Below are 13674 nucleotides of genomic sequence, written 5' to 3'. Positions count from 1 at the left end.
CTTAATTGCTAAGCCATCTCTCCAGCCCCAATTAGTGGGTTTTCTGCTAGGCCACTTCAAAGCCTGAGACTGTGCTATTCTCCAAGCTGAGTGAGAAGCCTCTCCTCCCATCCTGCTGCCTTCAGAGGTAGTTACCTGGACTTCTTAATTAATCATGGAGATTGAAAACCACCGTTCTTCTTAGTGGTCCTATCAAGATATCAATTTATACGCAAAACTGAATACAGCTGGCTCCTGAAATAATTCATGTTTTAATCCAATTTTATCAGACTAGAAAGTGAAAAAGATGCAGACAGTATGCAAACTTCCCAACAGCCATGGCTATTTCTCCACTGGTCTTACCTGATATGGTAGTGATTCAAATTATGAAACCATGCTCCCTTCATAAGATTTTTTCCCTTTATCTTTATTTGAAGTGTCACTTAAGTTCCACTTTCCTTTATTTTGAGAATGCCGGATTTGAAGCTTTTGTGCCACTCAATCAAAAGGAGTATTTAGTCTAGTGGGAGCATTATTCTTCACAGCTCTACAGATCTACTGACCTGAATGGAGTGTGCTAGAAAGATTATTACTAAGATTTTAATGAGACTGTATCATTGCCACATCATGTGAACTGAAATGTCACCATTCTCTTCCTATCATCTACCTGCCTCCCATTGTCTCTCCCATCTTTCCCCACTCCCTCTTTGCCTAACCAGGGTCCCCGTGGTCCTGAGGGAGTACCAGGAGATAGGGGATTGCCTGGAGAAGGATTGCCAGGACCAAAGGTAACAAGAGTTTCAGAACTAGGAAAAATGCTTTGTTAGCTTGGTCATGAATTTAGAAAATGTAAAAATGTCTGTTGTCAAGTGTTTTCCTGACAATTTCACCCCTTTAAGTGAAAAAATATGCAAATTTCCCCCTGACATAAAAGTTGGCTAGCATAAAAATTTAATTATAAACTAAGCAATGAAAAGAGACTTCTGTTTCATGTAATCACCATGTATCACATTAGAAAAATGTCTTAGTTTGTAGTCAATAGACCTACATTATATATGCATTTCTTCTGTTCAAGAAGTAAAGTTTTTGACTGTAAACATAGCAACCCTTTTCTCATAACTTGGTTTTTTGAAACAGATGAAAGCAGAGCCTAATACAACAATTTTTAATAGTATTGCTATCAACATCATAAGAAAGTTAACTTTATTATAAGGTGCCTGCAATCGAAGATTCAGAGTTTCCTACTGTTCCCCAATATAATTGTTGGAGGTCAAGCTCCTCTACCCTGCAGGTTGGCAAACTATAAAGGTCCAGATAACAGATACTTCAGGCATTATTAACTATGTGTTATCTGTTGTAATGACTCAACTGTTACAATTTGAAAATACCCATCAACAATGTATACATGGGAGTGTGCAGCTATTTCAATAAATCCACATGTACAGAAGTGGGATCTGGCTGGTGGACTGGAGTTCTGTTCCTGGGATAGGTAGATGAGCCTCAATTTATAGCACATTTGCCAAAGAATACATAGTAAACAGTTTTCCAAAATACTTAGGGCATGATCAACAAGATTTCAAAGTGGATAAATTTTGAAGTTCTTTATTTCTATACTTTTTTGTTTTTAAAATACAGGTTTACATACACACACATACACACACTACTAAGAGAGCCACATACTACTTTCTGTGAGCAAGATCTTCCACATAAGTCATTCTTTTTTAAATTAATTTTTATTAGATATAAACATATTTAGTATGTAAACAACACATGTTGGTACCATCCTTTCCCTCCTCCCTGCCCCTTCCTCATTGGGGATGCAGGCCAATCCCATGGGATTGTATGTCATGCATTACGGGGGCAGTATTCGGTCAGGTCACTAATATCTGGCCTTCTTAGTATGGCCTGTTGCTCTAATCACCTCATTCTTGTAGTCTTTAGATATGAGAAACCCACAAGAGGTAAAGCAATTTGCTAAAACAATTCACTTTAAATTGTGAGTGACCATTGGCTTGAATTTTAGAATTGGTCTTTTCATGTTAAAATTTGTCATAATAATGCACAATATGTTCTGTAAAGATGGCATTACAAATGTCTTTGACTAACCAAAGTCATTCTCAAGAAGACAGCAACTTAATGCTGTTTCAAAAAGTTGTATAATAGTTTCTGGAATTTTTCTATAGGGAGTTAATTTTCAGTGATGTAGGGAATAAGCAAGTAAATTATGGATGCAGAGAGGTATGTACTTATATTTTCCTATTTGCTAGGAAATGTTCTCTGATTTTACTCTTGGTTCTCTTAGATTAATTATCTGGATATTATTGCTAATTTATTAGCTGCTTATTTTTCTTACAAAATCACAGTGTTAAGACTGCATAGCCATTAAGATAGTTACATGGGCCATATGATTATAGAGATGTTACAGAAGTGTTTCCATGAAACTTCTAAATTGAAATTTTCAAAGAATGTCTGTAAGTTCAGATAGAAATATTTAACAAGTAATCCAATCCCAGAACATACTAACTCACAGGAGAGATAAATTTTTCTTAGATGAATTTGACTACATGATAGACAGAATGAGTGATTAGGTCCCCAATCAGAGATTCTGCACTAAAACTGGGAATTCAGCTTCTTTTCAGCATTAGTGGTGTGTGTGTGTTTTGGAGAGGTTTCTCCCTGTTTAAATATTACAACTAATTTTTTTTCTGTAAGTTACAAATCATAGTGTTAGAATTCCTGATTTATAGTGGCCAATTAATATGCTTGTTTTGTTTTAAAATCACTTTCAAGCATAATTCCTAGTGAGTAGTTATGTAAGCTCTCTACAAAGCCTTACTTTCTTCTTGCATTGATATCCCTCCCATGTACTTTTAGGGTGAAAAGGGCTCCGAAGGACCAATTGGCCCACAAGGATTACAAGGCTTGTCAATCAAAGGAGACAAGGTACATGTATAAAACTATGCAGTAAAACTATTTTGTCATTGTTGTTTATGTACATGCATTTTAGAACCGTATACAGTATGAAACCAAGCACCAAAGCTTTAAACTAGTATGTTAGCTTATAAACTAGTATGTTATGTAAAACAAATTATGATGTGGGAGTTGTCCTTATTTATACTTTGAATATTACTTTCTCATTTATTTGGGTTCTAACTTTCAAGGAATTCTATTCTCAGCATTGCATCTTTGAAACCAGATATTAGCAAAATACCTTTCTCCTTACTAAAGAAAGGACACAGCTCTTAAAACTATAATGACTTGAATCCATTGCAGAAGTGCATATCTATCCTTAAGCTCTCACTCAAAACTCCTACTTTGCAATAGAGTTACAATAAGGAAACTCATTTAAGAAATTAGCATTGCTGCCTTGTGGCCAGGAACATCAGGAGTCTGCTGATAGTGACCCACTGCAGTGAGGGAGACCACGGGCCATGGGACGCCAATAGCAGAACAGGATGAGGATGCCAGACCAGCTTTTAATAAGATTCAGGCTGGTGTTCAGTGGCTTTGAGGAGTTTTCATGAAAGTATAAGTTATCTGGATTGGATGCTCACAGAGAATTGAAATATTTTAAGGTTACTTTAATGAATCTCTACTAAAAGTAAGAAAAATAGAACCCACTGAGCTTTAATTGGCAAAGAAGTAGAGGTCATGAGTTATAGCCAGTATAGGAGGTGTTTCACCATTTCTTGGGATTTCGGACAGTGTTTGTGGTTTTGTCTGTGCTCAGGCATGGTACGCGAGTAGTCTTCCTTGTCATGGCCAGTGGCTTTGTCTGATGTTGATGTCTGTGAACTTGTTTATGTTGAGCCCTACAGTCTTGCTGCTGTGGTCAGACATTGCTTTACTTTTCCTTATTAATTACTTTTTGTCTTTAAAGTATCTGCTGATAGCTCATATGAGAAATAGAAATTAAATGGATGATAGAAGTTACTAGAAACTGAACAGGTTCTAAAGAGCCATCAAAAGTAACAGCTTCCAGAGGAGAGAAGATAATTCAATATGCAAAAACTAGAGACCTCATATCAATTTTGAATTATTTATATGTCAACTTCTAAGCATATTGTTATGAATTCATTATATTATAAAATGACTAATACTCATGGTAATTTCATGTTAACTTGCAATCTTGAATGATAGAGTCCTTTATTTACTGGTAGTTGTTTCTTCTGGCTATATGTATTTAATTATCAAAAATAACAAGCAAGTCACACAAATTATAGATGTAACACAATTCTTTGTTCAAAGAGCTCACCTATGGTGGTGATTATAGCTACCAAATAACCTCCAAAAATATGTAAGATGCTCTTTCTTCCTTTGGAGTGATGAGAACTGAATGCAACACAACCATTGTTTTGAGTTCAATACATGGGCTTTTTCAAGTATTACTATGACACAACATTTGTGTTTTTACATCTGGAATTCTTACAAAGAAAACATTTTGAATATCAAGACATGAGCACATAGCAAAGCTTCTAGTTGCCGTTCCCTTAGCAAACTAACACTGTCCTCTCTCTCTTTATCCTCTCTTCTTCCTTTCCCCATTCTTTTACATAAAATACTAAGCTGAGACACTTTGAACTACAATTCAAGTGATAAATTAAACACCCCTATGATAAGGGCTCACAGACTATATATATATATATATATATATATATATATATGTATATATATATATATGTAAAAAATTATATATATAATATGAATTATATATATAAAATATATAATTATATATATTTATTATATAAATTGTATATATATTATATAATAATTATATATAATATAATACTATAATATACATATACATACAATATATATAAAAATATATAATGAGTGTACAAAACAAAGATAGTCATGACATAAATATTCAATTGTAAATAACACTGCACAGAAAGGGATCTTTATTATGAATTTATTGAATATTTGCATAATAGTAGTTTTGCGTTGAGTTCTGGAATGATTGAGTGGACTTGAAACTCTCATTTGTCATTTAATGGTGATGGGACACGAACCAAATTCTTCAAGGTCATCTGGGAAGTGGAAACACCTACAGCAGAAAATTTGGAGGGTTAAATGAGATAAAGCATGAACACTGTTTAGCACAGGGATGCCTGAACAATAAAGCAAGGAAATTCTGAATCAGAAAAATCTATTTAAATCAGAACTGGACTAATTATTATTCCAGGGTATGTCTTGGCACAAGTTTAATATATTTTAATTTTGTACAAGGTATGTTCTAAATATATATATTTTTGTTCATAAAACACAGTCTCTTTAAACAAAATGTTCCTGGAACACAGGCACACCTGTTCATATACCTGCTGCCCATGGCTTCATGTCATCCTCACAAAGCAGCACCCATCAGTCACAAAAGAAATTTAGGTATTCAAGCCCCTAATATTTACTATTCAACCTTTAAAGAAAAAAATTGCTAGTTGGGCTTGATGGTGGAGGCCTGTAATCCTAGCTTCTGGGGAATCTGAATCAGGGGGATTCCAAATTCAAGGCCTGCGTGGGTTATACCATAAGCTCAAGGACAGCTTGAGTAACTTTGCATGACCCTGTCTTGAAATAAAAAAGTAAAAAGAGGGCTGGAGGTACAGTTCAGTGGTAGAGGGCTTGGCTAGAATGTATGATGCCTTGAATTCAATCCCCAGTCCAAAAAAGAACGTTTGTTCACTCTGATTTAGTTTAAATATAATTACCACTGAAATAAGCACACTTGTCCAAGTTGCTCAACCTAGTGGTAGGTTCCTGATAGTCAACATAATTGACCTAACAGTAGCATTTTCTGACCTCATACATTTTGAAACCCTCTCTATTCTTGGTCTTTCTGGCGGCCCTTCTCACACTGCTGACTGCCCCATTTCTGTGACCTGTAATGATTTGAGTGTTTAACAAATTCAGATCTTTGACCTTTTTTCTCTGTCTCTTGGCAAAGTCACTTGTTAGTTTGAGGCCTCCAAAATTAACATCACCAGTCTAGAATCCTCCTACTTAGCTTCTTCACGTGGATGTCAATTGTAGGCATCTCAAACAAGGTATCCATATCTGAGCTTCTGTTATCCCCACTTCTAACCTTACTTCTCTCTCAGGTTTTCTCCTCACTAACAATTTCTTCTTCCAGGACCCCTGGAGATCACTCTTGGAGTCCTCTGAATCTGAAAGAAATACTAGCAGCTCCATCTTCAAAATATATAGCCAGGACCTGAGTGCTCTCCAATTGACTGGCCTATATACACATTCTCTCGTAGACCTTCCTTCCTCCTGTCTGTGTGGAAGCCTCAGACAGCCTGTAGTGTTCAGCTAGGTTGTTCATCGTGTCTTGTTCAAAGCACAGCCAAAGTCCTTTCCATCAGGTCACAGGCCATGCTGATCCTTTTGCTCGACACACCATGGTGTTTCTGTGATGTACTCATTTGCTGCTGTCCTCTTTGGAGTTTCCCCCACTTGTGCTGTTTCTGAGTTGGTTTTCCAGTTTGCTCTGCAAGGATCGTGCCCCTCAGATTTTTACCTGGCTCTTTCCTCTCATCAGTGGGGTCATCCTGTCCACCTCATCCCAAACTGTCACTGCTCTACCTTCTCCAAACTAAATGATCCTCAAAACTCTTTATCATTCAGTACTCTTATTTCCTTTTTGCATGCTTCCTATCTTATTTCCTTTTTATAATTTAAGCTCTCTTAAGGACAGACCGTGGCTATCTTTGGATCCCTGCTGTTGCCCAGCGGTTGGAATGACTCCTGGTCTGTAAGCCGCACTCAACACAACTTTGTAGATTCAATGGATGAATGAGCGGCCTGTTCTCACGGATCACTCCCACTGGGTTTCCCTGATCGACATCACAGAAGTTTGCGTTTTTTATTTTGTTGTCTTCATCTCAGGTCATTTTCTTATTTTTGAAATGCATTTTTTAAATAAAATTTTGAGAGAAATGTTACTTAGAAAAATTCAACATATTTTTCTGTAATTTTTTAACCCCACTTTTCATATACTTTTTAAATTTCAAGCTTTGAAATACTTGCTATGAACTGAACAGCAAAGATCTATGTCTTTATAATAGTTTCAGAAATTTTCAGTTATGAGAGAAATGCCTTCTAAATATGAATTGAATGCAAATTTTGACCAATTAGATGATATAATGAACATGTACTTTATTGTTTTGGCAAATATGAAATACAGATTACTCAAGATGAAGTTTTATGATTTTCCTTTTTGAACTTTTTAACAGTGCAAAAACAGATTTCAATTTAGCCTGGTTCCATATTAGTTCACAAAGGAGGGTTTGTTTACTGTTATATTCTGACATTTCCTGACAGGGAGATTTGGGACCTGTGGGGCCTCAAGGACCCGTGGGCACCCCAGGCATCGGAAGTCAAGGGGAGCAGGTAAGTAGCACTTGCCTCCTTTTTCTTGGCACAGAATATTCCAGTCCAGTCCTGGTATTCAGCAAAGGCCAGGCCTGCATGCATCTGTGAATTACACTATAGTATGAGAAGTCCAAAAATGAATGTGGGGAAGGATAAAAATAGGTTATGAGAAGATAATTTTAGAACTTTTGTAGACTTTAATAATAAATTGTGCATTTTGTGGTGTTGTGACTTTCATATTAACACTTCATTAACAGGGGAAGTGGTTTGTATTTTTATATTTTATATTTTTAGTTCTCCTTGGGAGAGCAATAGTTTATTTACTTGCTGGCTTGTATGTTTTCCCCCTAGAAGCCATTAAATCTCAGGCTCTCCTACTGCAAATAGGGCTGAAGTTCCCAACCTAACCACTTACCTCCCTAGACGTAGTGTCAAGTTTAAAGAAGTACTAGAATCAGAGGTGAATAGTTAATTTAAGGGGCTTTCTGCCTGAATAGAAGCAAACACTGATAGCATTTACAAAGGACACCAGGTCTCTCATGGCCAGAGGAAATATCTTTGAGGATGTTGCTGCCTGTATGGTTGGATCAGCTTCTATAGTCTGATACTTTTGGAAAAATTGGATAATTGCATTAAATGTAAACAATGTGAAGACAGATAACAACACTATCTACTATTGTTTACTGTATGCCTTTACCGACCATCTCATTTAATCCAATACAGATTTGTTCTCCTGGTTACAAAATGCCAAGTGGGTTTGATTCAAATTTATCACTAAGGTTTCAATTATTCTGTTGTCTAGAGTGGACAGTACTTCCATGACCTAAGGTAATGAGAGATGAAAAAAATTAAAAATGAGGTAATTCAAATTCTCATTGTTGACCCTTAATTTTGAAGCTTTTAAATTTTTTATTTTTATTTTTATTTTGTCTTTCAAGGAAAAGTCTTGCTCTAGTGTAGGCTGTCCTGGAATTCACTATGGAGTCTCAGGGTGGGCTCAAACTTAAAGGTGATCCTCCTACTTCAGCTTCCCAAGTGCTGGGATTAAAGGCATGCCACTCCATGCCTTGCTTTGAAGTTTTTTTAATATGTAAAAAGAAATTATAATTTTTCAAATATATTTGGCTAGTCCAAATATCTTTCAAGTTGGGTATTTCTCCCTTTCCCACTTCCATGCCCAGGGCACAGTCCCTCGTACAATGTATTAGGAGGATTAAGGTGCAGTAGAAAACAAGGTAAATCTGGAAAAGCACATTTAGATGATACCTACGCGCTGCCCCTGGTTTGACTCAAGCTGTGTAGTTTCTCCGCTGGACTCAGCAGGGCTTCATTCTGACATCACTGTCATATCCCAGTCTTGCACTGTGTCTGATGCTGAGCTACCACTTCTGGGGCTGACAATGAGGTTCAAAGAAAGACCAGTCTGTCCAGATGGGCTTTGGATGCTGGGCCTCCCACCTGTGGCTTCCTGTTGCCTTTAATGTTGGCCCTTGATGAAGGCTGTTATTTTTAGTTAAAAAACAGAAACACAATATGTGGCTTCTTCTGTTTTCTTACTTCCTTTTCTTCATTCACAAGAGAAAAAAAAGATTTAAGGCAAAATATCTAATGGGTAGGAAAATGAATGAATGTTCTTTGTAAACTTTTATGCACAAGAACAAAAATTATTTACTCCTTTAGGAGAAATGATATGAATTCTACCTAAATTTAATTTTTGCTTATGCAGTTATTTAATTTTGTTCTTAACCTTAACTTCATGTTTATCCATTGAGTTTTTATGACTGTCCTCCTTTTTTCCTGCATTCATTCCTTTTAGATATGAATGTTTCCACTCCTCTGTTTCTGAGGCAACTTCTGTTTCCACTGACCTGTTTACAACATCTTTCTAATGGCCTGAAGGTTTCATTAAGTAGTTGGATGCTTGATCACCTCATGCTTCAGAAAATAAAGTGAAAGACAAATTACATTTGTGTGCACACTTGTGCACAGCTTCTGATTATTTTCTTCCATGGCCCATGGCATGCTACTTGTGCAGTATTCTAAAAGCCAGAAAGGCTCATTCATGACACCATCTTAGTTCCCTTCATTGTGTGGACAGTTCAGACTCACCAACCATAGGAGAAAGGAACAATATTTATATTTTAAAGGAACAATCAATTGTATTATCTCAATGGAGAAAAAGAGGTAACTTCTTTTTACATTATAACTTACTGCAAGTGCATCAGATAATGATGTTCATTGTAAATATTAGTTCCACAGCTATAGTTTGTGGAGTGTAAGCAAACAGAATTTTATTTTTTTTCTCTTGTCAGCTTTAAATTCTTTTTTCCTTTGGGGGAACAAATCTCTTTTCCTGTTCACAGAAAAAATTTTCCAGGTGACTACAGACTTCTTGGATCACTGTTAAACAAGAAAGTTGTAAGGCTTGCCACACACTGCAGATATCAGATTTAATTTTTGTAGTACAAAGTACCTCATCAATATATGCATCTTTCTTTTAATCTTCATTATTTGGTACCTGCTAGAGGGTGGATGGTGTTTCATCTCTCTCAGGCTGAGGCAGGGAGAAGATGGGAAAAGAACTGGGGGGCATTCTTGTTTGGTGGCTCAGGGTGGCTGGGCGTGGAGACACATGTGGCTCCTTCACTAGTGCTCTGTCCATTCTAGGATGTGCAGGAAAGGTTCTTCCTTCAGCTGCAGTGCCAACTACCCTCTGCTTCCTCTGGGGCTTTCTTATCTCCACTGCAGTTCTCTTGCCCTTCTAAGATCCAAAATAGTTCTAGGCTACCTCTGTCTTATAGCAGGCCTGTAGCTCGTCAACAGAGCAACAGGAAAATCTCATATGCCTTTACTCTGACAAAGTCTAGATGCACAGGCTGATCTCAACCTTGCATTTTTGAGCTAACATAAGCCATTTTAGCTTTCTTGGGTGTGTTAAACACTAGTACTTTGTGTCCTTCAAACCAAAATCACTGAACTCCTCCTTCTAAACCATAGTAAAGAATGAAGCAGCTCAATTTTCCTCAAAGAAAACTCCTTATAATCTAGTCCACTTTCTCTAGCAAAAAAATTGTGTTATCTCCCTCTACCCTGTTTTGCTTACAATAAACCAATGCATCAAATGTTACATGCTTCATTTTGGTATCTGCTGGCTAGTGCTTCTCACACTCTAGGCCAAACCTTTATTTTAACACATTGACATGTATCATTAGGTTCCACTAGTTTTTAAAAAATATTTTTAAAATTTTTATTTATTTACTTGATAGAGAGAAAGAGAGAGGGAAAAAGAAAGAAAGAAAAGAAAAGAAAAGAAAAGAAAGAAAGAAAGAAAGAAAGAAAGAAAGAAAGAAAGAAAGAAAGAAAGAAAGGGGTCTCCAGGACTACAAACGAACTCTAGACACATGTGCCACTTTGTGTTTCTACCTTCTTATGTAGGTCCTAGGGAACTGAACCTGGATCCTTTGGCTTTACAGATGTGCCTTAACTACTAAGCCATATCTCCAGCCCTCCAGTAGGTTTTTATGCATGTGCCAGAGATACGGAATTTTACTTTTTGTACTGAATATTTATTCTGAGCTGGGGCCATGGCTGTGTTCATCAGAGTCAAGGGTTCCTCTTAGCCTGCCTCCCTGATGGGCTTTCCCACCTATATGACCCAGGATCACCACATGGCTTTACTCCATCTGCAAGGGAAGAGGAGAAGGGGAGGATCATGAATACCTCTTTCTTTACCATCAACCAGAAATTTACACACATCGCTTCCATCCACATCCCATTGGCCAGGATCTAGACCATACAGTCACACCTGGCTGCACCAGGAACTGGGAAATATATTTTTTATTCCAGGTATCCATGTAATCAAGGAAAATTTCTCTTACTATGGAAGAAGGAGGAAATTGACATTGGGGCTCACCTAGAAGCCCTGGTACTCCATTCAACAAATGGATGTGTAGCATGGGCAATCTGTTCCAGAGAGCTGAATTTTCCCTCTAGAAGACTTGAAACTATTCTGCAAATATCTTCTTAATTTCATTAATACCATTTTTTTTTAATTTTAAAGGGGATTCAAGGTCCTGTTGGTCCACCTGGTCCACAAGGACCCCCAGGACAGGGCTCACCTGGTTCCAAGGTAACTTTCTAAATGAGAGCAGAGGTTATTATATATTACTGTTTAGTTGTTATTTTCTGGTCAATGTTCCATGTTTTTGGAAGAGAACAGGTAGAATTAACTACAAAATCCAAGTTCTCTATGGATGAGCCTAATAATGGTACCAAACTGACTGTATTTGCTGAATACAAAACTAATTAATAAAAAAAAGACAAAAAAAAAGAGAAAATGTAATATGGCTAGAGAGATTGCTTAGTGGCTAAGGTGCTTCCTTGAGTAGCCTAAGGAATTAGGTTTAACTCCCCAGAACCTGCGTAAGCATCTGGAATTTGTTTACAGTGGCTAGAGGCCCTGGCATGCCCATTCTCTTTCTCTAATAAACAAATAAAAATAAAAATAAATAAAATGTTAAAAGGAACTGGGAATTGAACATGAAAAATGTAATATATATTCTCCTTGTTTTAAGAAGCTTTTGTTTACATAAGCTCTACTCATTATTGTCTTTTTATTTCTAATTTTACTTGTGAGAACCAATTCTAGCAATAAAAGTAGTGGCAACTAGTGGTCGCAGGACTCTGGGTTGGAGAGTTTGCATTCTCACAAGCACTCCCATAGTAGGTCCAACTACGCAAACACTCAATGTGGGAGTCAGAAATGACCTAGCAAGTAAAAAATTTCAGTGAACGTTGGAATCAAATTATCCCATAAATTAGAACTATTACTAATCCCTTGAGGAGAAGCATGACACTCATTCTTTGATTACTAATCCCTTGAGAAGAGATATAACACTTAATTAGCTACCTGAAGTACTACTTCAAATAATCACTGTTCACTGTTATAAATAAGTCTGCTTCTCAGAGATGCTCACCTGGAACACACTCCCTCATGAATAGCAAGCATCTCAACAATCAACCATTGCTGCCCTTTTAGATTTTTCTATTTGCTTAGGTATTTGTCTTTTTATTGCAGACACTCATTATGTAGCCCAGGATAGTCTCCAATTTAGGATCCACCTGCCTGTGCCTCCCAAATGCTAGGATTGCAGGTGTGCACTACCATACCTGGTCTTTGAGGTTTTGCTTTGGGTGTCATCATTCCAAGTTCGAGTCTTTCCCTTTATTTTTTAAAGAGAGACATTTAAATTTTTATTTATTTGTTTATTTGCATGCAGAGAGAGAATAAATGACAGAGAGAGCAACACAGAGACATAATGGGCATTCCAGGGTCTCTAGCCTTTACAGATGAACTCCAGATTCATGTGATACTTTGTACATCTGGCCTTATGTGGGTACTGGGAAGTCAAACCCAGGTGTATGGCTTTGCAGGCAGGTGTCTTAAGTGTTATCTCTCCAGCCTAGCTTATGATATGATATTTCTTGGTCAGCAGTCACCATGGCTTCTTGTGGGTCTGTGTAGTTGCTTTGTTGCATAACTGCATATGTATGTGTATGTATGTGTGTGTATATATATATGTGTGTGTGTGTGTGTATGTGTGTATGTATGTGTACGTATGTATGTCTACATATATATGAAATACAGTGGAAAGTCGATGTAACTGAAATGACTTAAGTCATATATATGTGTATATATATATATATATATGCAAATAAATATGTATAAACATACATATGAATTCATGATTTAGCATATACAACTGTTTATCTCACTTTGTTGATATAACTCCTAGGAGGTCAAAAGCAGGATCACTTTGATCTTGCTGCAATATTCAAATATTCCTTCTTTATTAGGGAGAAGTAGGCCAGGTGGGACCTACAGGACCTAGAGGACCAGTGGGAGTTGGAGTACAGGGTCCAAAGGTGAGTGAGTCATGCTGTTCAGATGCAATTAAGATAATGTAATGTAAGGTTTCCTTTACATCCAAATGCAGAGCATGCATATGTTACCTGACTATATATAACTTGTTTCTCTTAAATGTGGCTTCTAGGAAAGGGATAATGACATGCACGGCCTGTTTGATGTTCCTATTGGACAGAGCTGCTCCAAAATAAGCACTGGGAAGGGCAGGGGCCTTATTTATCTTCTTTCTGTTGAATGCTCAGTATTGGAACATGATGGGTTTTCAATAAATACTACTGAAAGGATGAATGAATTCTTGATGCAGCCTTCTAATTTCTGTAACTCATACTGAATGGATGTAGTCTTTGGTGAGCCAGGCTGAGCATTTCACCCTTGTTTTTCTATCATTGTTAATATTCTTA

At 37.0% G+C, this 13674-nt stretch overlaps 1 protein-coding gene across 1 annotated transcript in view; it reads left to right on the top strand.

Annotated features, from left to right (window-relative positions):
* Positions 1–13674, top strand: part of Col28a1 (collagen type XXVIII alpha 1 chain) — a 176903-nt gene that overhangs the window by 61355 nt on the left and 101874 nt on the right. Inside the window, exons 14-18 of the mRNA XM_045160618.1 lie at positions 699–767; positions 2854–2922; positions 7297–7365; positions 11408–11476; positions 13204–13272. Of these exons, the coding sequence (XP_045016553.1) occupies positions 699–767; positions 2854–2922; positions 7297–7365; positions 11408–11476; positions 13204–13272 (345 nt within the window). The remainder of the gene's footprint in view (positions 1–698; positions 768–2853; positions 2923–7296; positions 7366–11407; positions 11477–13203; positions 13273–13674) is intronic.

The sequence above is a fragment of the Jaculus jaculus genome, chromosome 10, assembly GCF_020740685.1.
Source record: "Jaculus jaculus isolate mJacJac1 chromosome 10, mJacJac1.mat.Y.cur, whole genome shotgun sequence".
NCBI classification, from domain to species: Eukaryota; Metazoa; Chordata; class Mammalia; order Rodentia; family Dipodidae; genus Jaculus; species Jaculus jaculus.
The sequence above is the reverse complement of the archived record's forward strand: the minus strand, read 5'-3'. Positions and strand labels throughout refer to the sequence as shown.